This window comes from Aquarana catesbeiana, linkage group LG07, assembly GCF_042186555.1.
Source record: "Aquarana catesbeiana isolate 2022-GZ linkage group LG07, ASM4218655v1, whole genome shotgun sequence".
Classification (NCBI taxonomy): Eukaryota; Metazoa; Chordata; class Amphibia; order Anura; family Ranidae; genus Aquarana; species Aquarana catesbeiana.
In genome coordinates this window covers 224,090,116-224,116,931 of record NC_133330.1, presented here as the reverse complement: position 1 = coordinate 224,116,931, position 26,816 = coordinate 224,090,116, and the positions used below count along the sequence as shown (strand labels likewise).

Genomic DNA, 26,816 nt, shown 5'->3' with positions numbered 1-26,816 from the left:
GAGAGAGAGAGAGAGAGAGAGAGAGAGAGAGAGAGAGAGAGAGAGAGAGAGGGAGAGGGAGAGGGAGAGGGAGAGGGAGAGGGAGAGGGAGAGGGAGAGGGAGAGGGAGAGGGAGAGGGAGAGGGAGAGGGAGAGGGAGAGGGAGAGGGAGAGGGAGAGAGAGAGAGAGAGAGAGAGAATAAAACGACAACTATTTTTTTTTTATTCTATATTTTTTGTGGTTTTTTTTTTTTTTTTTACACTTTTTTTGTAACTAACTTTTATAACTGTAACCGGTTTCAGGGTCGGGTCTCTCAAAATGCGATGGCATCTTGGGAGACCCTGTGTTAGTGTGCCTAGTCTGTGCAATGCTGTATGCTAATACTCAACTAGTGTATGGTAACGTTCAAAACATTCACCAATGCAAAGACCAGGATTGTCAGGACAGGAGGGACAATAATAGCAGGTGTCACGTCTATATTGGCACTTTCTGCAGACACAACATCTTTTTTGGGGGGGTTCGTTGGGTAGGGGTACTCAGGAGGACATAAAGAAAATGCATCTCATGCAGCAGACTGCATTTGGTTGGGGATGTGAATGGGGAGAGTACGGGCGCTGCAGAAGTGGTGGGTTCCCAATTATTAGGATTGGCGAATGCAGCAGGAAGGGCATTATGACGGGCCTGTGTTTGTCTTCTTCTTGGTGGCAGCAGGACACTACTTGTGCTTGCCACCTTACCAGCTTGAACTGCACTTATGGGACTCGCCACGTCACCAAGTGTTACTGCAGTGCTGGTTTGATTATGACCGGGGTGTACTAGGCCGCTGGTGCTTGCCAGTTCACCAAAACGCTACCAAAAAAACTGTTAGCGATCGCAGGGATCAGGCCTGACTCTGCGAACGCTGCAGTTATGCGTTTAGTGTTTTGTAAGGGACAGTGATCGATCGATACTGCACTTGGGTGGGCTGGGCAGAGGGGCAAAACGCAGTTGCTAGCAGGTATCTGGGCTGATCCCGCTAACACTGCGTTTTTGGGAACCCTAAACTGCTGGGGACGCTAGTATAGATCTGATCAGATATTGATCCATTCAGATACTATACCACTAAGGGAGGTGTACGGTGCGTGCATGGGTGTTAGCGCTACTGGCACTAACCTGACGCTGCCTGGGGCTGGTGCTTGCCAGTTCACCAAAACGCTACCAAAAAAACTGTTAGCGATCACAGGGAACATGTCTGACTCTGCGAACGCTGCAGTTATGTGTGCGTAGTGTTTTGTAAGTGACAGTGATCGATCGATACTGCACTTGGGTGGGCTGGGCCGGGTGGAGGGGCAAAACGCAGGTGCTAGCAGGTATCTGGGCTAATCCCGCTAACACTGCGTTTTTGGGAACCCTAAACTGCTTGGGACATTAGTATAGATCTGATCGGATCAGATATTGATCCGTTCAGATACTATACCACTAAGGGAGGCGTATGCTGCGTGTGTGGGTGTTAGCGGTACTGGCGCTAACCTGACGCTGCCTGGGGCGACGCAGACCCCATCTGACCCTAAAACCTAAGTTATATCACTGCTGGGCGATCAGGGGGCTAAACTTTTATTAGGTATAAAACGGCGGATGCCCTGACACTATAAAAAATAAACTAACCAGCGTCACCCGTAACAGTTATACGGTGATCACTGGTGAAAGGGTTAAAACCTTTATTAGGTAGTATATGGGTGTCCCTGACGCTATAAAACGCTGATAGCGAACCTATGTATTTACCTCCCTAACTAGTGTCACCTGTGACACTAATACAGTGATCAGAAAAATGATCGCTTATTGACACTGGCGACGGGGGGTGATCAAGGGGTTAAAACTTTATCGGGGGGTACCCTAGACCTAAAGGGGGCTAACACTAACTGCCCTACCACACTGTCACAAACTGACACCAATGCAGTAATCTGAAAAAAAAAAACTGCTTGGTGTCAGTGTGACTGGGGGGGGTGAGAATGGGGGGGATGTGATCAGGGGGTGATGGGGGGTGAAATGTGTGCCTGGCGTGTTCTACTGTGTGTGTTGTGCAACTCACTCTGATTTCTTCTCTCCTCGGCGCCGAAACGGAAAATACCGATCCAAAGAAAGATGACATCACTTCCTCTGCTTCTGTTTACTATACAGCAGCAGAGGAAGAATCTCATTGACTGGGAGCGATCGCGGGGGGGCACGAATGGATGGTCTCCCCCTCGCCTCTGATCGCTCCCGGACAGAAGCCGACCGCCTCGGGCACTGGGGGGGTCCGATCGGACCCCCGCCCGCGGGAGGTAGATCACGTACCAGGTACGTGATTTTGCCTGCCCGTGCCATTCTGCCGCAGTATATATGCGTGAGGCGGTCGGCAACTGGTTAAGCACACTTTAAAATTAAAAGGTAAAAACTTGGGCAGACTGGCAAAGAGTTAAAACCAACATCAGGTTTTTATTGCCTTTATTCTAAACACCATTTTAACCGGCAATGAAAAAGAGCGGTAGATCCAAAAATTTGAGAGTGGAAATCTTCAAATGGAGGACATTTGTTTCTGTGACAACTAAGTGGGGATTTCCCTCACATTGGAAAGATATTACCATGCATTGGAAACATGATCATGTAATCTGTGATCTCTCATAAATGAGCGTGTAATTGTACAAGCGTTGACATTCAAAAGATGTACTTATCTCTACTTCTATACAAAATACAAGAGCCAGTGTATCCTAATTGATTAAAAAGACAAACATGCTGACTGCAAAACATTTTATCTGCAAATTTTTCTTCCATAAAATTTTTAAAAAATCAGTTGAGTGTTTTATGTAAAGTTAGGCAAAGTGCAGTGATAGAAAAGTGGCAATACTCACGGAATGTTAGACAAATGAAGGGTTGCTGAGGGTGGGAATATATTCTGAAAGTTTTTAGAGCCAGGCTTCTTAAAACGATGTAGAGGGGAGTTGGCAAAGTCTTTTGTTAGCCCTTGATCATCAAGCCCTTCTCGAGGTAGCTGGACTGTTTGATGCTTAGACAATGTAACCCTGATAATTTTTCCATACATTTTCTGGCCATTGAGGTGGCTCATGGCTACAAAACAATCAGCATAGTAATACATTTGTAAAATAACATTTTGGATATCACTGCATCCATTTCAAGCTATACATATATTGCAAAGCAGGAAACCCAATCATTCTTAAATGAAAACAATTTACTCACTAAATTACTTCCTAATTTCACATAAAACGAAATGTAATTTAAGAACTGTTATTAATCCAATTACAATCTGGAAGTGTGTCATCCAGTTTAAGTAAACAAGTATTATCCTGGGAGAAACGCAATTACAACGATTTGGATTTTACGTTGCAAAAACAGAACAAAACAATGACTAATTAAATTAGTGAGTTATAAACACAAAGTTAATTTGTGCTTTAACTCAAGGCACTAAAAATCCACAACTCCAACAATACTACCTAATAACCACAACTAATCTAGTGAGAATGCTCGACTATTGAGAACATCTGTAACACAGTCTAACACAAGCTGGTATGTGGAAATGAGCCTTAAAGTGGAACAAAAGTGCTTTAAAATGCTAACAGGTAGGCTTTTATAGCAGCAGAGACTTGGTATGTGTTTTTTGCCATAAAAGCTTCTGCCTTACCTGTTAGCAATTTTCTTTTTCGTGTACACTTACACTTAGTGTACATTCTGGGTATGCCTTTGGTGCTGGGATGAAATAACTTCTGAGAGCATGTGTGGGAGATATGTCATGGGTTGGCCAATCAAGATGCCTAAAGACACCAAACCTAGAAGTCTGGGCAAAGATGTCAACAGTGGGGATAAAGCAATAAGGGAGATCACAGATGTCGCAGGTTAGTGTGCCATGATATAGAGTACGCTGTGCAACAGAAGAGTGCCCACCCACCACAATGTTGACTTTAGTCCTGCTATAAAGCAGAAGTTCACATTAAAATAAATAAATGTGTGTTAAAAAAAAAAAAAATTGTGCATTTATTCTTTTTTCTCAGGAGCAGAGGAGTGCGCTCGCGATCAGAAGATTGCAGCTGCAAAGTGGGGCTCCTTTCAGACACTGCCTACATCTTTGTTTAATCGCTTAACCGCTTGCCGACCGCCCACAGCAGTTATACTGTGGCAGAATGGCACAGGCAGGTAAATCTCCGTCATTGTACGGTGGGCACGCACCCCCCGCCGGCCGCTACGATCGGATTCGATCAGGAACCGATCAATCCCCAGGCCCAGACCAATGATATCTGGCCTGGACCTTGCGATCCTTCCCCTGTTTGTAACTGTAAACACTGACAGGGGAAGTGATGTCATCTCTCCTCGTGTCGGTCTTTTCGTTCCAGACGGAGAGAAGACATACAAGTGCACCAACACTACACTGACACCAGGTCACGTAGGTACACAATTCACCCCCCCAATTAACCCCTTCACCACCTGTCACTGTGTCACCCAGTACAGCAATCAGATTTTTTTTTTTATCGCTGTACTAGTGTCATTAGTGACACTAATCAGTGTTAGAGTAATTAGTATTAGGCTCAGATTTAGGGACCCCCCCAACAAAGATTTAACCCCTTGATTACCCCGTCACCTGTGACCACAGTATAAGTGTCACGGGTGATGCAGTTTAGCTAGATTTTTTTAATAGCGTCAGGGCACCCGACGTATTTTACCCAATAAAGGTTTAACCCCCTGATCACTTGGCGAGTGATCAAAGTTAGGTTTTAGCATCAGATAGGGTCTGCGTCACCCCAGGCAGCGTCAGATCAGTGCCAGTACCGCTAACACCCACGCACGCACCATACGCCTCCCGTAGTAGTATAGAGTCTGAACGGATCAATATCTGATCAGATCTATACTAGTGTCCCCAGCTGTTTAGGATTCCCAAAAACACAGTGTTAGCGGGATCAGCCCAGATACCTGCTAGCACCTGCGTTTAGCCCCTCCGCCCAGCCCAGTGCAGTATCAATCGATCACTGTCACTTACAAAAACACAACACACATAACTGCAGCGTTCGCAGAGTCAGTTTTTTTGGTAGCGTTTGAATCAGTGTCTAACAGGAGCTTTTTTACCTGTGAGTCTCACTAATGTACCAGTAAATTTAGAGCCCAAAATGGCAAATCGAAGGTACAGTAGTGAATAGGCCTACACGTTTCTGAGCATGACAGATAGTGAAGAGGAAGTCACTCATCTGTCAGATTCAGGCTCAGAATATGGAACCTGTAGACGACAGCGGCACCCTGACAGATAACTCTGACGACGGAGTTGTGGTCCCTGCCAAGGTCAGGCGTACCAGACCCCGATCTTTTTCTGCTGTCCTTGAGGTGCAAGAACCGCAGGTCCCTCATATGGAGCAGAAAGCCAGTACTAGCGCCGCTATTCCTTCTAGTGAACTGGCAAGCACCAGCGGCCTAGTACATCCTGGTCGTACATCCAGCACTGCAGTAACACTTGGTGACGTGGCGAGTCCCATAAGTGCAGTGCAGGTGGCAAGCACGAGTAGTGTCCCGTGGCCACCAAGAAGACAAAGACAGGCCCGTCGAGCCCATAGTGCCCTTCCTGCTGCATTCATCAATCCTAATTGGGAACCCACCACTTCTGCAGCACCCGTACTTCTCCCATTCACTGGCCAACCCGGAATTCAGGTGAAAACAGTTAATTTTGCGTCACTTGATTTTTATTCGCAGTTTTTCAACAAAGATCTCTATAGATCTATTGTGGACCAAAGCAATTTATATGCTGGTCAATTCATCGCCGCTAATCCCCAACTGACCCTTGCCAGAGATTGGAGACCAATTACAGTCTCCGAATTTAAGACCTTCCTGGGCCTATCCCTCCTCATAACTAAAAAGAGTGAGTTGCGGTCATATTGGTCCACTGACCCAATTTACCATATGCCCGTGTTCTCTGCCTAAATGACCAGGACACGATATGAGCAGATCTTGCGGTTCAAGCATTTCAACAACAATGAATTCTATCGTCCTCGGGGTGACTCTGAATTTGATCGGCTCTACAAAATTCGGCCCCTCGTAAACCACTTCAACCAACGTTTTGCAGCCTTGTTTACTCCCCATCAAGTTGTCTGCGTTGATGAGCCTCTGATTAAGTTTTCTGGCCGCTTGTCATTCAAACAGTATCTTCCCAGCAAGCGTGCCAGATACGGGGTCAAGATGTATAAGCTCTGTGACAGGGCCACAGGCTATACATGTAGTTTTATGGTTTACGAGGGAAGAGATAGTTCCGTAGAGCCGGAGAACTGCCCTGACTACATAGGGAGCGCTGGTAAGATTGTGTGGGACTTCGTGTCACCCTTATTCGGAAAGGGGTACCACTTGTATGTGGACAATTATTACACAAGCATGACACTTTTTAGTCACTTGATCAAATTCGCGCATGTGGCACCATGCAATCTAATCGCTGGGGTTTACCCCATCGGCTTGTAGATTCCCGTCTTAGGCTGGGGGACAGAGCCTGCTTGAGATGTAATAATTTACTCGCTGTGAAGTGGAGGGATAACAAGAATGTTTTTGTTCTTGCCTCCCTTCACGCAGACACGACTGTCCAAATTACTACGGCGACTGGTGTTGTGGAGAAACTCCTCTGTGTCCACGAATATAGCCTCAATATGTTAGGGGTGGACCTCAACGAGCAGTTGTTGGCACCGTACCTACTTGCCCGTAAGGTCAGACGCTGGTATAAAAAAAAATGTCTGTATACTTATTTCAATTGGCTTTGATGACCGCTCATGTGCTATACAGAGCTTCAGGATGAACTGGATCCTTCCTTAACCCTTTCATGACTAAGCCTATTTTTGACATTTGGAGTTTACAAGTTAAAATCCGTATTTTTTGCTAGAAAATTACTTAGAGCCCCCAAACATTATATATATTTTTTCAGGAGAGAATCTAGAGAATAAAATGGCGATTGTTGCAATATTTTATGTCATATGGTATTTGTGCAGCAGTGTTTTAAACACAACTTTTTGGGAAAAGATGAAAGATGATGTTACGACAAGTAAATAGATACCAAACATGTCACGCTTTATAAAATTGCACGCACTCGTGGAATGGCAACAAAACTACGGTACCTAAAAATCTCCATAGGCGACGCTTTAATTTTTTTTTTACGATTACCAGGTTAGAGTTACAGAGGAGGTCTAGTGCTAAAATTATTGCTCTCGCTCTGATGATCACGGCGATACCGCAGATGTGTGATTTGAACACCGTTTACATATGCGGGTGCGACTTCCATATGGGTTTTTTTGCTGTGCGAGCTCGCGGCGTCGGGGGCGCTTTAAAAATTTTCTTTTTCTTATTTATTTTTATATTAATAAATTGTGTTTAAATGTAAACATCCCTTGTGACAGTAATAGGTGGTGCCAGGTACTCTTTATGGGAGGGATCGGGGGTCTAAAAGACCCCCGATCCCTCCTTTGCACTTCAAAGTAATCAGATCGCCATTTTTGGTGATTCTGAATACTGTATATTTTTTTAAAGCCGGCGCCATTGGCAGCCGAGTAAACGGGAAGTCATGACGTCGCTTCCGTGTTTACAATTAGGAGACTGGAACGAATGGGAGGCCCGGTAAGAGCGGCGGGAGGGGGGGGACGTCCTCTCCCGCTCCTCCGGTATAACAGCCGAGCGGCTTTTGGCCGCATCGGTTGTTATCCCTGGAAAGCTGATCGCCGGCTCTGAAAAACAGTACCTGGTTGATGCCTGCAGCCGCGGGAATCATCCCGGTAAAACCCCCGAAAGCCGAGTACGCACATCTGCGTACGCTCGGCGGGAAGGGGTTAAATTCTAGGAAGAGATCATCAGAGCCCTTCTGTTTCCAGACGGTGCTCTGGCCCAACTTCCCAACGCAAATGCAGTAAGCCGGCTGTATGAGAGGCATTTTCCGCATGTCCTCTCTGGTACTCCTACCCATAGAACACCCTAAAGAAGATGTGTCTGTAGAAAGTGCGGATTTAGGCGTGACACCCGCTATTAATTGTCCCTCCTGTCCTGACCAACCTGGTCTTTGCATTGGTGACTGTTTCGAACGCTATTACAAACTAGTTGAGTATTAGCGTAGGACACAGTCATAGGCACACAAACACAGGGTCTCGAAAGATGTGATGGCCATCACATTTTGAGAGACCCTAATCTGCAACGTTCAGTTTATAGTTTTTTTTTTTTTTTTTTTTAACAGTTTTTATAAAAGTGAAAAAAAAAACACACACACAAAAAAAAAAAAAAAAAAAAGCCAAAAATAGTTGTGGTTGTATTTTTCTTCTCTCTAGTGTTCTCTCTCTTATGTTCGCTCTCTACTTTCCACTCTACTGTTCGCTCACTATTGTTCTATATCGATCGTTCTCTCTTGGTTTTATTTTTACTATGTTTTATTGTATTTGCTTTGCAGGTATGGTATGTTATACTGTAATGTTTGTTTTATTGTTAACCATCATTTGCTTAGCAGGTACGCCATTCAGCTGCAGCGTGGATTTATTTATCTTGACAGCAACAACGTTTGCTCCCACGATAGACAAAGCCGTGACTCCAGCGCTCTAGGAGGTGATTTCACCAACACAGTTAAAAAAACAAAGAGCATATATGCCGAAGTATGGGGGCAGCAGGGGTGGAGGAGCGATTTGCTCCTAACTTTTGGGGCGGGGTATCCCCATGCTTCGGGGTATATATATATATATATATATATATATATATATATTTTTTTTTTTTTTATATATATTTATATTTTAGGCACAGATTGCGTTAAAAAAAAATTTTTGTTACTATTTTTTTTTGTACTTGCTTTGCAGGTATGGTATGTCTTACTGTTATACTGTAATGTTACTTTGTTTTATTGTTAACCATCATTTGCCTAGCAGGTTCGCCATTCAGTTGCAGCGTGGATTAATTTATCTTGACAGCAACAGCGTTTGCTCCCACGATAGATAAAGCCGTGACTCCAGCGCTGTAGGAGGCGATTTCACCACCACAGTTAAAAACAAAATGGTGCATGTATGCCCATGATTAGAAGTGGGTGGACGAGGGAGGTATTCTAATGGTGGGCATACCCACCAATCAATCTCTTTTTCGTTCAGCCCACAGGCTGCATGAAAAAAAAAAAAAAATTACAATATATGCCCAACAAGGACCAGCAACATACTGCTGCTGGACTTTGAATGGTTATACCAGAATGATGCCTGCGGGTTTAGGTATCATGTTGGTATCATTCTTTTCAGCCAGCGGTCGGCTTTCATGTAAAAGCAATCCTAGCGGCTAATTAGCCTCTAGACTGCTTTTACAAGCAGTGGGAGGGAAGGTGTCCCACCTTCCATGGCTTTCTCTGGCTCCCCTGTCCCAACAGGGAACCTGAGAATGCAGCCGGTGGTTCCTCCAGCTGACCATAGAGCTGATCAGAGCCCAGAATGACTCAAATCATCTCTATGGCCTAAGAAACCGGACGCTACGAGCATTTCATGACTTAGATTTCGCCGGATATAACAGCGCCATTGGGAAATTGGAAAGCATTTTATCACACCGATCTTGGTGTGGTCAGATGCTTTGAGGGGAGAGGAGAGATCTAGGGTCTAATAGACCCCAATTTTGCTATCATAGGGGATATTTACATTCCCTGAGATAACAATAATGATAAAAAAAAAATAAATGAAAGGAACAGTTTAAAAATAAGATAAAAAAGCAAGAAAAAAAACAGTTAAAAAAAAAAAAAAAAAAAGCGAATGCAAGCGTCGGTCTGGCGTCAAAAGTAAACAGCAATTGCACCATGCATGTGAGGTATCACCGCAAAGGTCAGATCAAGGGCAGTAATTTTAGCAGTAGACCTCCTCTGTAAATCTAAAGTGGTAACCTGTAAAAGCTTTTAAAGGCTTTTAAAATGTATGTAGTTTGTTGCTGCTGCACGTTTGTGCGCAATTTTAAAGCATGTTGTGTTTGGTATCCATGTACTCGGCTTAAGATCATCTTTTTTATTTCATCAAACATTTGGGCAATATAGTGTGTTTTAGTGCATTAAAATTAAAAAAAAGTGTGTTTTTTTCCCAAAAAATGCATTTGAAAAATCGCTGCGCAAATACCGTGTGAAAAAAAAAAAATGAAAACACCCATTTTAATCTATATGGCCTTTGCTTTAAAAAATATATATATATATGTTTGGGGGTTCAAAGTAATTTTCTTGCAAAAAAAAATATTTTTTCATGTAAACAAAAAGTGTCAGAAAGGGTTTTGTCTTCAAGAGGTTAGAAGAGTGGGTGATGTGTGACATAAGCTTTTAAATGCTGTGAATAAAATGCCAGGACAGTTCAACACCCCCCCCCCCCCCCCCCAAAATGACCCAATTTTGGAAAGTAGACACCCCAAGCTATTTGCTGAGAGGAATGTTGAGTCCATGGAATATTTTATATTTTGACACAAGTTGAAAAACTTGCGGGAAAAAGACAATTTTTTTGTTTGCACAAAGTTGTCACTAAATGATATATTGCTCAAACATGCCATGGGCATATGTGAAATTACACCCCTATAATACATTCTGTTGCTTCTCCTGAGTATGGGGATACCACATGTGAGACTTTTTGGGAGCCTAGCCGCGTACTGGACCCCAAAAACCAAGCACCGCCTTCAGGCTTTCTAAGGGTGTAAATTTTTGGTTTCACTCCTCACTGCCTATCACAGTTTCGGAGGCAGTGGAATGCCTAGATGGCACAACCCCCCCCCCCCCCCCCCCAAATGACCCCATTTTGGAAAGTAGACACCCCAAGCTATTTGCTGAGAGGTATGGCGAGTATTTTGCATACCTCGCTTTTTGTCACAAAGTTTTGAAAATTGAAAAAAAAAAAAAAAAAAAAAAAGAAGAATTTTTCTTTTCTTTCTTCATTTTCAAAAACAAATGAGAGCTGCAAAATACTCACCATGCCTCTCAGCAAATAGCTTGATGTGTCTACTTTCCAAAATGGGGTAATTTGGAGGGGTTATGTGCTATCTTGGCATTTTATGGCCTGTGATAGGTAGTGAGGAGTGAAATAAAAATAATGTACGCCCTTAGAAATCCTGAAGGTGATTGGTTTTCAGGGCCCGTACGCGGCTAGGCTCCCAAAAAGTCCCACACATGTGGTATACCCGTACTAGAGAGAAGCAGAATGTATTTTAGGGTGTAATTCCACATATAACCATGGCATGTGTGAGAAATTTATCATTTAGTGACAACTTTTTGTAAAAAAAATTTTTTTTTATCATTATTCAATCACTTGGGACAAAAAAAATTAAATATTCAATGGGCTCAACATGCCTCTTAGCAATTTCCTTAGGGTGTCTACTTTCCAAAATGGGGCCATTTGGGGGGGGTTTGTACTGACCTTCCATTTTAGCACCTCAAGAAATGAGAAATTTTTGGTCTTTTTCCGTTTATATCGCAAAAAATAAAAATCGCAGAGGCAATCAAATACCATCAAAAGAAAGCTCTATTTGTGGGAAAAAAAGGACGCATATTTCGTTTGGGTACAACATTGCATGACCCCGCAATTACCAGTTAAAGCAGCGCAGTGCCAAATTGTAAAAAGTCCTTCGGTCATTGAGCTGCCAAATGGTCCGGGGCTGAAGTGGTTAACTACTTCAATACCAGACACTATTTCCCCTTCAATTTTCAGCTTTCAGCACTGTCGCACTTTGAATGACAATTGAGCAGTCATGCTACACAGTACCCAAACAAATTTTTGTATCATTTTGTTCCCACAAATAGAGCTTTCTTTTGGTGGTATTTGATCACTGCTGGGGAATTTATTTTTTGTGCAACAAATAAAAAAAAAGACCGAAAATTTGTGGGAAAATGTGGGCAAGCCGTCTGCCATCGGACTTGTCGTTTGTTAATACTTCTAAAAAAATTTTAAATAATAATATTATATTATTATTATTATTATTAATAATAATAGTTATACTTCCGGTTATAAAACATATCCAATAAAATCACATTTCTTACAATTAGGCCAAAATGTACTCCGCTACATGTCTTCGGTAAAAACAAAAAAACAAAAAAAAAAAACAAAAAAAACAAACAATGAATGTATATTAATTGGTTTGTGTGAAAGTTATAGCCTTTACGAAATTATGGTATATAAACATATATATATTTGAAAATAAAATGACAAAAACAGTCTGGCGCCAGAAAAATGGGACATATGTTGCACTGGGAACCCTGTGAATGTCCAGCAAAAGTCCAAAAAGCAGCTGTGTGGGTGAGCACACCAGGAGGGGTGAGAAAACAAGTAAAAACATTCAGAGGCACACACAATTGGAAGCGCTGATCGGGACAGTCTTGAAAGGACAAACAATCAAAAAGCTCAATGAGATAAAATCATGTGCCGATTTAACAATGACATATACTTTAATGAACAGTTATTTAAAAATCTCCTTGCAAAGTGTGCTCCTTACTGTAACAGTACCTTGAACAACAGTCGGTGGTGGACTGGCTTGGTGAAGCAATGCTGCGATGGCAAAACCTTCATGTATTCCTGGATGTCACTAGGAGGGAAACCAGCGTGTGCAGAGCCAGATGGACAATATGAGGCCTTGATCGAATCCTCAATGATATATGTGGTAGGATGGTGGAACAGCCACGGAACAAGGGAGGGACCGAGAGGCCGCCGGAAAAACCACCAACCGCAGCTGGTGGATAAAAACACCAGAGCGTGACTACTTACGATCGGGGAACAAAAGTCCAAAACAAGGCTTGAAGCACAAAGGGTGGAGAGCAAGCCGAGGAGAAGGGAGAGGGAGAGATGATAGCTATCGTCTTGACAATGGCCTTTCAGGTCATGTGATAGACAGCCAATGGGGTTTAAATAGGGGTGGACCACGGGAAGGATCACAAATTTAAAAGGAACCACATGATTGGTTTCTCTACCGCAGCATACTTCCATTGTTGAAACAACCTGATGACAATAATTTAATCTACATACACTGCAACTACTGAAAGACAAGAGGAACAATAAAAGTAAAAGTAATGGACCAAAAAATGGTTAGAATATGAATAAAAAAAAAAAAAATTGAATCATTGTCACAATTGAGAAAAGATATGTAGTAAAGTAAAATAAAAATAAAAGTAAAACTAAATGTAAAAAATAAATATAAAATAAATATAATAAATATAAATTACAAGGAAGGATTAAATTAATTCTGAAAAATAAAATATTAACTAAAAGTTACTGTATACGATAGCTCAAAATACATGATCAATAGAGATTTAGGCTCTGTTTCCATTACTACGAGGAGTTGTTCGACTTGACACGTGAAGTCGCATGACAAGTCAAAATCCATGTATTTCAATGATCCGACTTGTTCTCCCATGGTTTCCCATCAGTCACATGACATTGCATCCCAAAAAAAAAAAAAAAAAAGGGGGGGGGGGGGGGTAAGTAATTGGAAGCCACGTGGAAATGGACAGATGGTGCCCAATGCATAACGCAATGTGCTAAATAATATATACATATATTATATACACATATACTATAAATTCCTCAGGATTCAGGCCATGTGATTGAGACACTCCTGGACTATGAATGGGAGACAGACTACCTGTGGGCCTCTTTGGATGTGGTCTCCCTCTACATCTCGATTCCACACAGTGTAGGCCTAGAAGCACTCCAGCATTTTTTTTCCAAAGATCCCAATATGAATTACAGACAGGCACAGTTTTTGATTGATGCTACAGGTTTTTGCTTAGAGCACAATTATTTTGTGTTCCAGGAAAAGTTCTATATTCAAAAATATGGAACAGCTATGGGAGCAAACTTTGCCCCCTCATATGCCAGCATCGTCATGGGCTATTGGGAAGAGCAATATATATGGATACATAACCCTTTCGCCAGACATATAGGGGGTTATTTACTAAAGGCAAATCCACTTTGCACTGAAAGTGCACTTGGAAGTAAAGTCACTGTAAGAACCGAGGGGGACATACAAGGAAAATAAAAAACAGCATTTTAGCTTGCACATGATTGGATGATAAAATCAGCAGAGCTTCACCTCATTTCACAGCTTCCCCTCAGATCTACAGCGACTGCACTTCCAAGTGCACTTTCAGTGCACTTGTAGTGCAAAGTGGATTTGCCTTTAGTAAACCAACCCCATAGTGTTCCTAGGGCGTTATATTGATTTATTTTGATCATCTGGAATGGGAGTATTGAGTTATTTGAGTAATTTGTTACTCATTGTAATGACAATACTTTGGGTCTCAGTTTTACACATTTGATTCCACCAACCTAGTGTTTCCAGACTTGGCATTATACCATGAAGGCAGGTCCATTTACACTAAAAAATATTGCAAACCCACTAGTGGCAACTCGTACTTACATTATACAAGTTGCCATCATCCCTCTTGGATAAAGAACATTCCAAGTGGACAGTTTCAAAGGCTAATGCCGCGTACACACGAGCGGACTTTTCGACCGGATTGGTCCGACGGTCTATCCGACGGACTTTCCGAACAAACGGACTTGCCTACACACGATCACACCAAAGTCGACGGATTTGTACGTGATGACGTACGACTGGACTAAAATAAGGAAGTTGATAGCCAGTGGCCAATAGCTGCCCAGGTGTCGGTTTTCCTCCGTCGGACTAGCATACAGACGAGCGGACTTTTCGACCAGATTCAAGTCTGTTGGAAAGATTTGAAACATGTTCCAAATCTAAAGTCCGTCAGATTTTCGACCAAAAAAGTCAGCTGCAGGTCCGATGAAGCCCACACACGGTCGAACTGTCCGTCGGACCAGTCCGGTCGAAAAGTCCTCTCGTGTGTACGCGGCATTAGAAGAAACTGTACCAACAGTGGGGAGTATGAATCACAGAGCGTGTCCCTAAAAAACAAGTTTTTGCAAAAGGGATACTCAGCAGAATTAGTGGAAACGGCTCCTGATAAGCTTTTGGAAACTGTACGACCTCCCAAAATTCGTGAAAAGCCAGATGTTAACACCATCAGGTTTGTCACTGAATATAACAACAGCAAATATAGATCCATTCAGAGTATCATCAAGAAAACATTGCCATATTCTGCATATGGATCCAAAACTATTACCCATTCTACCCCAGCACCACAGATAACCTTTAAAAGAACACGTACGCTGAAGGACATTGTTGTACGTGTATGATGCGAACCCTATGAAAACGTGTAAGGGAGCACCAGAGTTTTATACAAAAGAGACTTCGTGAACATAGCTTTCCCAGCCACTTTCATCATGCTAAAAACATTCATTTTCTAAAGGTTGTAGCCATTGAATGCATCCTGGGTGGTTCTCTGATTGATGATGAGAGGTTCTCCTTATTATGTAAATGAGAATCATTCTGGATCTACAAACTGGCCTCTCCATCCCCCAATGGGCTGTACGAAGGTCTAGAGATTCATAGTATCATCTTTTTTTCAGTCTGTAAACCCTCAGTAAGTACCCATAGGTTACATACTGAGGGAATTTGAATATATATATATATATATATATATATATATATATATATATATATATATATATATATATATATATATATATATATATATATATATTACATATTACATGGCGTTATGCATTGGACACCATCTGTCCATTTCCACATGGCTTCCAATTACCCATTTATTCCCCCCCGCCTCTTTTTTTTTTTTTTTTGATGCAATGCCATGCGACTGGTGAGAACAAGTCGCACCAAAGTCAGAACAAATAAGTACAACAACCTTTTCTGAGTTGCTGCGACTTAAGTTACAACAACTAGAACGGGACCATTGAAATACATGGATTTTGATGTGTCAAGTCGCACAACAACTCGCAGTAGTGGAAACAGAGCCTAAATCTCTATTGATCATGTATTTTGGGCTATCATATACAGTATAGCTTTTAATATTTTCTATTTCAGAAATGTAATACTTCTTTTGGGAATTATTTTTATTAATTATTTTTACTTGTAACTTATATTTATTATTATTTTTTACATTTAGTTTTACTTTTATTTTACTACATATTTTTTCTCAATCGTTTTATTAAAAATTTTTTTTAATCCTTAATTTTAACCATTTTTCTTGTCCATTACTTTTATTTTTATTGTTCCACTTGTCTTTGTTTGTTTGAGTAGTTACAGTGTATGTAGAGTAAATTATTGTCATCAGTTTGCTTAAACAATGGAGGTATGCTGCGGTGGAGAAACCAATCATGGTTCCTTTAAATTTGTGATCCTTCCCACGATCCACCCCTATTTAAACCTCATTGGCTGTCTATGTCCCATGACCTGAAGAAGGGCCACGCCCAATACGTGTTGTCAAGACAACAGCTATCCTCTCTCTCCCCATTCCCCTCGGCTTGCTCTCTACCCTGTGTGCTTCAAGCCTCGTTTTGGACTTGTGTTCCCCGATCGTAAGACGTCACGCTCGGGTGTTTCCATCCACCAGCTCCGGTCGGTGGTTGTTCCGGCGGCCTCTCTGTCCCACCATCCTACCACATATCATTGGTGATTCGATCGAGGCCTCATATTGTCCATCTGGCTCTGCACATGCTGGCTTCCCTCCTCCTAGTGACATCCAGGAATACATGAAGGTTTTGCCATCGCAGCATTGCTTCACCAAGCCAGTCCACCACTGACTGTTGCTCAAGGTACTGTCACACAGTGAGGAGCACGCTTTGCAGTTGCTCCATCTATGCAAGGAGATTTTTAAATAACTGTTCATTTAAGTATATGTCATTATTAAATCGGCACGATTTTATCTCATTGAGCTTTCTGATTGTTTGTCCTTTCAAGACTGTCCCGATCAGCGCTTCCAATTGTGGTTGCCCCGGAATGTCTTTACATATATATTTGAATACTGATCAATCCCTATGTACCGACGACCTACCTCATTTCTTGAGGCCCTTAAAATGGCAGTATAGTACAAATATCCCCCAAATTACGCCTTTTTGGAAAGCAGTCACAATTCACAATGTCACTTTTTTTGAAAAGTTAAGACATTAAATAAAACATTTTTCACATACTGTCACTAGTGCAGTACAGTGTCATCATGACTGGTGTGGCAGTGATCAGGGATACTGACTGGTGACTATGTTAAAAATACATAATTTTTTATTAATTTTTGTACATACTTTCATCAGAGTAGTTTAGTGTTAGCATAGTGACACTGTATTACTCTGGGGGGGGGGGGGTGTCACGTGATACCCCGGGCCATTCAAAACGGCCGGGTATAGGGAATTGCAGGAGTGGCATGCTTTTAATCTAGTCACTTACATGTACTTGATCCAGTCTGCCCGTGCTACCCTGCTAGGCAGACTGTGACCGGGTGGCAATTAAACCACAAGACTCCACTCATAAAACATCAGCAGTACCACTTGTATAAAAAATGTAATGTACTGTGCAAAAGTTTTAGGCAGCTGTTAAATACTGTAAAGAAAGAATGCTTTCAAAAATATATATTTTAATTGTGAGAACAGAAGAATCAATATTTGGTGTGACTATCCTTTGGCTTCAAACCAGCAATTGTTCACGCACAGTGTATGTGCACACAGTTTGTGAAGGAATGTGGCAGGTAGGTTGTTCCAAATATCTTGGAGAACTAACCACAGATCTGTGAATGTAGTCTGCCTCAGATCCTTATGTCTCTTCATGTAATCCCAAACAGACTGGATAATGTTAAGATCAGGGCTCTGTGGGACCAAAGCATCACTTCCAGGACTCCTTGTTCTGTATGCTGAAGACAGTTCTTAACCCTTTCATGACTAAGCCTATTTTTGACATTTGGTGTTTAAAAGTTAAAATCCGTATTTTTTGCTAGAAAATTACTTATATTTTTTTTAGCAGAGAATCTAGAGAATAAAATGGCAAGTGTTGCAATATTTTATATCACACTGTATTTGTGCAGCGGTGTTTTAAACGCAACTTTTTGGGAAAAGGGACACTTTCATGAATATAAAAAAAAAAAAAAAAAAAAACAAACAGTAAAGTTATCCCAATTATTTTGTATAATGTGAAAGATAATGTTATGCCGAGTAAATAGATAGCAAACATGTCACGCTTTATAATTGCACGGACTCGTGGAATGGCGACAAACTACGGTACCTAAAAATCTCCATAGGCAACACTTTAAATTTTTTTTATGGTTACCAGGTTAGTTATGGAGGAGGTCTAGTGCTAGTATTATTGCTCTCTGACGATCGCGGCGATACCTCAACGTGTGAGATTTGAACACCGTTTACATATGCGGGCGCGACTTCCGCATGCGTTTTCTTTGCTGCGCGAGCTCGCGGGGGCGCTTTAAAAAAAAATGTTCCCCTTATTTAATTTTATTTATTTTTATATTTATAAATTGTGTTTAACCACTTCCCTACCTGCGTATAGACATATGACGTCCACAGATGGGATCTCCCATCCTGGGTGGACATCATATGACGGCCTCGGGTTCCCGGCCGTCTAGGGGGCGCACGCGCGCGCCCGGTGCGTGTGCCCGGCAGCCGCGATGTCTGCCGGGCATCCGCGATTGCCCGTTAACCGGGCCGGACCGTGGATGTGTGTGTGTAAAAGCACAGATCCACGTCCTGTCAGGTGAGAGGAGAGCGATCTGTGTTCCCAGTACAGCGGAACACTGATCGGTCTCCTCCCCTTGTACGGTTAGAGGCATTCCCTAGGAAACATATTTAACCCCTTGTGTCCCCCTAGTGGTTAACCCCTTCACTGCCTGTCACATTTACACAGTAATCAATGCAATTTTATAGCATTGATCGCTGTATAAATGTGAATGGTCCCAAAAATGTGTCAAAAGTGTCCGATGTGTCCGCCATAATGCCGCAGTCACGAAAAAAAATTGCGATCGCCGCTATTACTAGTAAAAAAAAATAAATAATTTTTTTTAAAAAATGCCATAAATCTATCCCGGATTTTGTAGACGCTATAACTTTTGCGCAAACCAATCAATATACGCTTATTGCGATTTTTTTTACCAAAAATATGTAGAAGAATAGGTATCGGCCGAAACTGAGGAAAAAATATTTTTTTTTTTTAAATTGGGATATTTATTATAGCAAAATGTAAAAAATAGTGTTTTTTTTTTCAAAATTGTCGCTCTTCTTTTTTTTGTTTATAGCGCAAAAAATAAAAACCACAGAGGTGATCAAATACCACCAAAAGAAAGCTCTATTTGTGGGAAAAAAAGGACGTCAAATTCTGTTTGGGTACAATGTCGCACGACCGCGCAAATGTCGTTTAAAGTGCGACAGCGGTGAAAACTAAAAATTGGTCTGGGAAGGAAGGGGGTGAAAATGCCCTGTATTGAACCGGTTAAAAAAAAAAAAAATTTGATCACTTTTATTGCCGTCACAAGGAATGTAAACATCCCTTGTGACAGTAATAGGTGGTGACAGGTACTCTTTATGGAGGGATCGGGGGTCTAAAAAACCCCTGATCCCTTCTTTGCACTTTAAAGTATTCAGATCGCCATTTTCGGCGATTCTGAACACTGTATATTTTTTTAAAATGGGAAGTGACGTCATAACGTCGCTTCCGTGTTTACAATCAGGAGGCTGGAACGAAGCCGCTTACGGCTTCGTTCCAGTGTGTCCCTAGCCGCCGGAGGCAGCGGATTGGTGATCGGGAGACCCAGTAAGAGCGGCGGGAGGGGCATCCTCTCCTGCTCCTACGGTATAACAGCCGAGCGGCTTTTAGCCGATGCGACTACACCGCATCCCCACACCGAGGAGCCTGGTTAAAGGCATAGATGGGAATGTAAAAGGCCGCAGATGTTGGCCCAAAAAAGCGCTGGACAGCAATGGCGGCGGAGATCTCGATCACCAATACACCTGGATAGGAGGCTGAAAGCCAGGGGAACACACCAGCAGAGAAACCGAACCTCAAGCCATGGCTGCGGTGTAGCCTCTCACACACACTGTGCAGTCCTGTGTAGACCTTGTGCAAGGGATAGCAGTGGGTAGGCGTAAGTTTCAGTGTCCCGCCCCTTTTTCAACGTTGAAAAATTCAATGGCAGTTGCTAATCCTCTGCAACCTTTTTTTACTGCTACTTCAAGAGTTAACAATTGCTCATCCTTCGCAACCACTTCATATGCATGATCCAGCAGGCCATTGTGAGCGCTTGAGTTCCTGTCAAATGGCACTTTTCTTTTTTGTTTATGGAAACAAGGGTAAGCGACTCAACTATGCACAAAAACATAGGAACTGGGGTGATGACAGCAGGTGCTCTGGACCGACGAGTCAAAATTTGAAACATTTGCTGTAGCAGGAGGCGGTTTGTTCGCCAAAGGGCTGTAGCACAACAACAAGTGTCTGCAGCCAACAATGAAGAATGGTGGAAGTTCGTTGCAGGTTTGGGACTGCATTTCTGCAAATGGAGTTGGGGGATCAATTGTGTCTCTGTGATACCATCATGGAGCGCGTCATTGGCCCCAAATCTAATTTGCAGTAGGACAATGACCCCAAACGTACAGTCAATGTCATTAAGAAATATCTTCAGCATAAGGAAGAACAAGAAGTCCTGGAAGTGATGGTTTGGTTCCTATAAAGATCTGATCTCAACATCATTGAGCCTGTCTGGAATTACATGAAGAGACAGAAAGATCTGAGGCAGCCTAAATCCACAGAAGATCTGTGGTTAGTTCTCCAAAATGTTTGGAACCAACCAACCTGCCCAATTCCATTCGAACGCTTGCGCATTTGTAACTAGAAGAATTGATGCTTGTTTGAAGCCAAAAAGCAGTAACCCCAAATATTGATTTGATTTAGATTTCTCGTCTGTTTATTTACTTTCCATGTTATTAACTGATGAAAATAAACTATAAACACTTCTATTTGTGAACGCATTCCTAATTTTCATCATTTTTTCAAACCTGCCTAAATCGTTTGCATAGTACTGTATGTCATTTAGTACAACACGGTATGTAAATCTACATAAAACAGAACGCAATGATCTGCAAATCTCAAACCCCATATCAAAATGTTTAAATTGAGAAAATTTGAAAATGTACCATTAAAAAACAAAAAAAACAAAAAGGTAATTTTGAAATTGATGACAGCAACACGTCTCAAAGTTGGGACAGTAAGACTGGGTTCGCAATAGCAGGAGATTTTGACCGGGTGTCTATGGAGCTGGTTCACATATCTCCGCAGCAGGTCCAGTGGGTTTTGCAGAAAAATGCTGTGCGTCTTTTGGTCCGTTTCAGGTGCAAATTCAGCATAAAAATTTGTGCTGAAATAGGACCCGAAACTGAACCAGCATGCACTGGACCCCTGCTGTGAGACAGATCCGTCTTGGGTGTGAACCGAGCCTTAGTGTTACTAACAAGGTAGCGCTGGAAGAACATTTTGCAACTAATTGGGTTAAATGCTAACAGGTCAGTAACATGACTAGGTATAAAAAGAACATCTTAGAGAGAGTGAGTATTTCAGAAGTAAAGATGGGCAGTTTTACCAACCCGTGAAAAGCTGCATCTAAAAATTGCCAAACAATTTCAAAATAATGTTCCCCTATGTAACGTTGCAAAGACTTTAAATATATCATCATATACAATACATAATGTCATCAAAAGATTCAGGGAATCTGGAGAAATCCCTGTTCTCAAAGAACAAGGCCAAAACACAATACTCAGATGCCCATGATCTTCTGGCCCTCAGACGGCACTGCATTAAAAACAGGGTTAATTATGCGATGGACACCACTGCATGGGCTAAAAAAAAATACTTCCAAAAGTCACTGTCTTGGAACACAGTTCACTGTGTCATCCAAAAATGCTAGTTAAAGCTCGATGATGCAAAGAAGCACCCATATCTCAACATGATCCAGAAATGGTGCGATCTTCTCTGGGCCAAAGCACATTTAAAATGGTTTGTTGCAAAGTGGAAAACTGTTCTGTGGTCATTTTTACCTACATATACTATATCAACATGGGGACAAGGTGCTTTGGGATGGGCATGTTAATGGGGACAAGGGCCTCCCTCCCATCCCTGCATGTGGCCTGGTATGGTTCGGGAAGGGGGGGGGGGGGGTGCTTGCTTGTCCCCCCTCCCCCTTTTCTGACCTGCCAGGCTGCATGCTTGGATAAGGGTCTGGTACGGATTTTGGAGGGACTCCACGTTATAAAATTTGGGGATTTTTTTTTCACAATTTTGTTTTGCCGGTGTTTTATCGCCCACCCCCCCATCGAAAAGTGCCCGCGCATGTGCAAAATGGAAGGGCACTCCAGCTGATCTCCCAATCAGCTGGAGTGACGTCACCATAGCGCATGCTCACAACGAAGGAGGCTTTATACCATTTCACGGGCACAATTGAAAGCTATGCAAAGAGCTGAGGGACACCGTAGCTGTCAGATTGATGCTCGCTGTTGCAGGGCGGTTTTGTCTGTGTTGCAACCCGCCCTTAGACACAGGCAAAACCCGCCGTTCAACAAAGCATACCCGCCCTGCAACACAGACAAAACTGGACCTTGAGCACACTGTAAACCTGTGGCGCAACAGCAAGGCACAATATGACAAATACGGTGTCCCTCCACTGTTTGCGTAGTATTCAATTGTGCCCGTCAAATGGTATCTCCCATCGAAAAAAGCCTCCTACAATGTGTGCATGCGCTATGGTGACGTCACGACAGCTGATCGGGAAATCAGCTGGAGTGCCCTTCTGTTCGATGGAAGGCACAAATCGACAGAACACTGGTAATGTTTTTTTTGACATTCAGCTGTCAGCGAGGAAAATTTTAAGGGGTATGAATACTTTTTCAAGGCACTGTATGTTTTTCCTTTCATTTCTATGTTAAACTTAATAGGTGGATTTACAAGGTGAGGATTTGCATATAGTTTAATGAAAAAGGCCAGCAATGTAATACATTGAGAAAATGCAACAAATTTCTTACCCAGCTGTGACTGGTTTCCATCAGCCATCTGTATAAGCGCACTGTCTTTCTTATTGTACAGAATCTTCACACGCTGCACATCTCCATAAACACCTTTATATCAGATTCAAAGCAAAATGTAAAAAAAAAAAAATAAATAAAAACGTAAACTGAGGTCTAATGAACTTCAATAAGATTTTAAGATCAAAATGAATCAAACACCAAAAGTACCATTCAACCAGTCCTGACATTCACAAGAATGAAAAGAAGATTTTGAACAGTGAACTTTGGATAAGAATATATTTGATATACCCTCAAAGCTATGTGAATGACAACAAAATTAAAGACCATGCAAAATAAATTCACATGCATTAAAATAACGTGTCTATAGTGATTTTTTTTTTTTTTTAATAAAAGGGAAATAAGAAAAAAAAAAAAAAAAAAAAAGCAGAAAATGAAGTACTATTCAACTTTACGCCAAAGTGCTAACTACAAATAAAAAAAAAAAAAAAAAAAAAAAAAAGTAAAAAAAAATAATTAAATTAATAATAAAAGTATAGTGCTAACAATAACATACCGAAGAGGGTAAACAGACTTTGGGGCGAAACCATCTTTAGAAGGAGAGAAGAGCAAGCAGCGTAAGACAAGAAGAGAGAAGAGTCGAGGAAGAGCGGAGATGAACAGATCATCCATAACGAAGGGTGGTTCCCGTAGAATGGTGAAGGTGGTCATGGATCATGGTTCAAGGCAGTTAATTGGGGCAAGTTGGTCCGAGGAACATATTGTTCAAGCAAAGAAGCATGAACATAGGGTATGAAGGGGGAGGGTGAAAACAGACACAGAACATGGGAAGACGTTTGACAGCAGTGTTTAGAAAACATTGAGGAACAGGAAGAACATCACACACAGGGAGGACACAAATATAAGGAGTAAGGGGGAGGGTAGAAGATGATGCAGAACAAAATAAAAAAAGAAGTGGGGAGAAAATAAAATAAAGGTCAGTACAAAGGAAATGCAGGAGTTTGGTCAGAAAAAAAATGGTTGGCTTATGTACTGTGCAAGAAGAACTAAAATGTAGTCATCCAAGACAAGTATGGGAAAACACATTCATCAGAATACAAGGCAGTCATTTGTTTTGACACAGGGAAGGCACGTAGCAGAAACAGTTTTAGATTTCAGTGCATAAAGCACACTTTGATTTGAAATGCTAAGGAAACATCACATGGATGGCTGGCAAATCATTTAAACATGCAGATGGTACAGACTAATGTTTGACCAATGATTACCATACTCAGCACAGAAATGGCCTGCAGCTTCTGGACTAAAGGCAGAGAAAATGTGATTCCACAGGTAAACACATACCTAGTCATCAGGGTGTTCTATACCATGATGCTGATCAATGAAGCGATGTGTGCATGCTCCTGACAGTGAATACCGGTGCCTCACACAAGCAAAAGTTTTTTCGTATGAAGTTTCTGACCTAAGAGCTGCTACATAGCAACGAGTTACAATTTCCTTTTGGCTAGCATGGAATTAAAAACATTCAATGGAGGTGCTAACTGGTTGCTAGAGGGAAAACGTTGTTAGAAACTTCATGTGGTATGCCTAATATTGCATTGTGTTAAGAATCCCCTTGGTTGTCAGGGTAATCTAGTCAGAGACCCAGTTTGCCTGCCTTCAGTCTAGATGGCAAAGAAAAAAAAAAATGTATCAAGATATCCTGGCAATCAAACTTCCCACATTTCATACCAGAATACACATCATCCAAATAGAAATGAAGGAATAGAGCAAATGGCAGAATAGGGATAGGAAAAGACAAGTTTCAGAGGAAAGATACAGCATTAGAATAGATGACAGAATGCCCAGTTACTGCAAAGAATAAGAGATTACTAAGACAGGAAGAGAGCTTCATCAAAATCTTTGGTAGGACCTTGAAAGAAAAACGTATTAGAGTAGTTGATACAAATAGAGATTTGTATAAATAAAAAAGAAAAGCAAAAATTGAGTGTGAAACAAAACCACCAAAAAAAAAAAAAGACAAAGAAATTAATGCTGACCAATTCAAGTATGTAAGGTAAATCACATAAAGCTATACAGATGGAGTGAAATTAATTGCAGTACATCGTCTAAAACTTTAAGACAACTGCAGGTCAGTGGAGATAAACACAGTGTACTAGATATATCAATAATATGGTACACAGATTCTCCGCCCTCTCCTGTGTGCCAAACGCTGCGCTTAGGGGATTAAAGCCTCACTCTAAGCAGCTGCTTGAATAATAAAATAGTGCAAAATAATAAATGATTCACTATAAACACGCCCTCCCAAATAGTGAAATCAAATCGCAGCGCTAATGAAATTCCCTCAAAAACTATATGTGAAAATTAACTGTAACAAATTAATTAACACCACTCTTTGACAACACAATATGACCTTGTGCTCATAATCAACATATAATGTATATAACATCTATGTGATAAATTATAACAAAACCTACTTACAAATATAAAAATCAAATAATCAGTGTGACATAGTGATAGTTGTGATAGTCCATAACATAATATAGTGCAGATCTTCAATGACAAAATCTTCCACCACACCGCTGTGACTGAAATCCACTCCCCTTCAGCGAGCACACTCACCAGCTACTTTTGCCTTCCACTCTCGTGTTCGGCTCACAGGCTTTTCCCACACACTATGGGGCAGAGTAATGACCTCCAATGACTCCCCGTTTAGTATCCAGAGTGTATATGCATAGCTCTCATACAATCCCAACACCACGGGAACCCACCTCCTCAGGAGATTTACAGCCTATATGGGGGGGGGTCTTCTGAATCGGAAGAGGCTGAACCCGACAGGGTTCGCTGAAGGGGAGTGGATTTCACAGTCACAGCGGTGTGGTGGAAGATTTTGTCATTGAAGATCTGCACTATATTATGTTATGGACTATCACAAATATCACTATGTCACACTGATTATTTGATTTTTATATTTGATTTTTATATTTGTAAGTAGGTTTTGTTATAATTTATCACATAGATGTTATATACATTATATGTTGATTATGACCACAAGGTCATATTGTGTTGTCAAAGAGTGGTGTTAATTAATTTGTCACAATTATTTTGTTACAGTGTACTAGATATGTAACATTTCTGGAAATTTTAGGCTACTTTCACATTGAGGCACTTTACTGGCGCTACAGTGCTAAAAATAAGGGCTTGTAAAGCGCCTCTCCTGTGTCTCCAGCGGTGCTTTTGCAGGACGATCAAAAAAGTCCTGCAAGCTACATCTTTGCAGCGCTATGGGAGCGTTGTATTCACTGCTCCTAAATTGCCCCTTCCCACTGAAAACAATGGGGCATCACCGCAAACCCAGTGGTGCTTTGAGGGCGGTTTTAACCCTTTTTAGGCCGCTAGCAGGGGTTAAAACTGCCCCGCTAGCGGCTGAATAGCGCCGCTTTACCGCCAACGCCCGCCCCAGTCTGAAAGTAGCCTTAAAGCCAGGAGAAAACGTTTTTTTCCTGGAAAAAAAAAAATAGAAATTTTTGTAGAATTTGAAAAAAATATAAAATAAAATTCAGTGTGGATTCGTTTTTCACATTGAAATCATTTTGATTTTCAGGAGTCAATTCATCTATAAATGAAGGTATTGTGTGTTTTTGGGAGGCCGTGGTTTGTAACACTTCCTTACTTGAAGATGCTGCTGGAGAAACACCTTGTAATGATCCAGAAGCAGCAGAAAGTGTTTCTAGAATGAGAACTCTGGAGGGAAAAGCTACTACTGCACTTTTATTATGGTCCTCATTATTTCATAATGTATTTTTTTAAATCTCTTTAGATCCCCCATGGTGTGCCACAATGTGTTTTGTCACCATAGTAGCAATTGGAAAACAATATTTGTAAACTGCAGCATTGCTCTCAGCAGAAACTCTAGATGTTAGTCTCCCTATTTTACTGGGAGGTGGAAAAGAAAAAAC

General features: G+C 41.6%; 1 protein-coding gene across 1 annotated transcript in view; it reads right to left on the bottom strand.

The window, feature by feature from the left end:
* Positions 1-26,816, bottom strand: part of PTBP2 (polypyrimidine tract binding protein 2) — a 156,579-nt gene that overhangs the window by 9,819 nt on the left and 119,944 nt on the right. The window contains exons 10-12 of the mRNA XM_073593088.1: positions 23,417-23,450; positions 22,861-22,953; positions 2,848-3,064 (exon numbers count right to left, since the gene is read on the bottom strand). Coding sequence (XP_073449189.1) covers positions 2,848-3,064; positions 22,861-22,953; positions 23,417-23,450 — 344 coding nt within the window. The remainder of the gene's footprint in view (positions 1-2,847; positions 3,065-22,860; positions 22,954-23,416; positions 23,451-26,816) is intronic.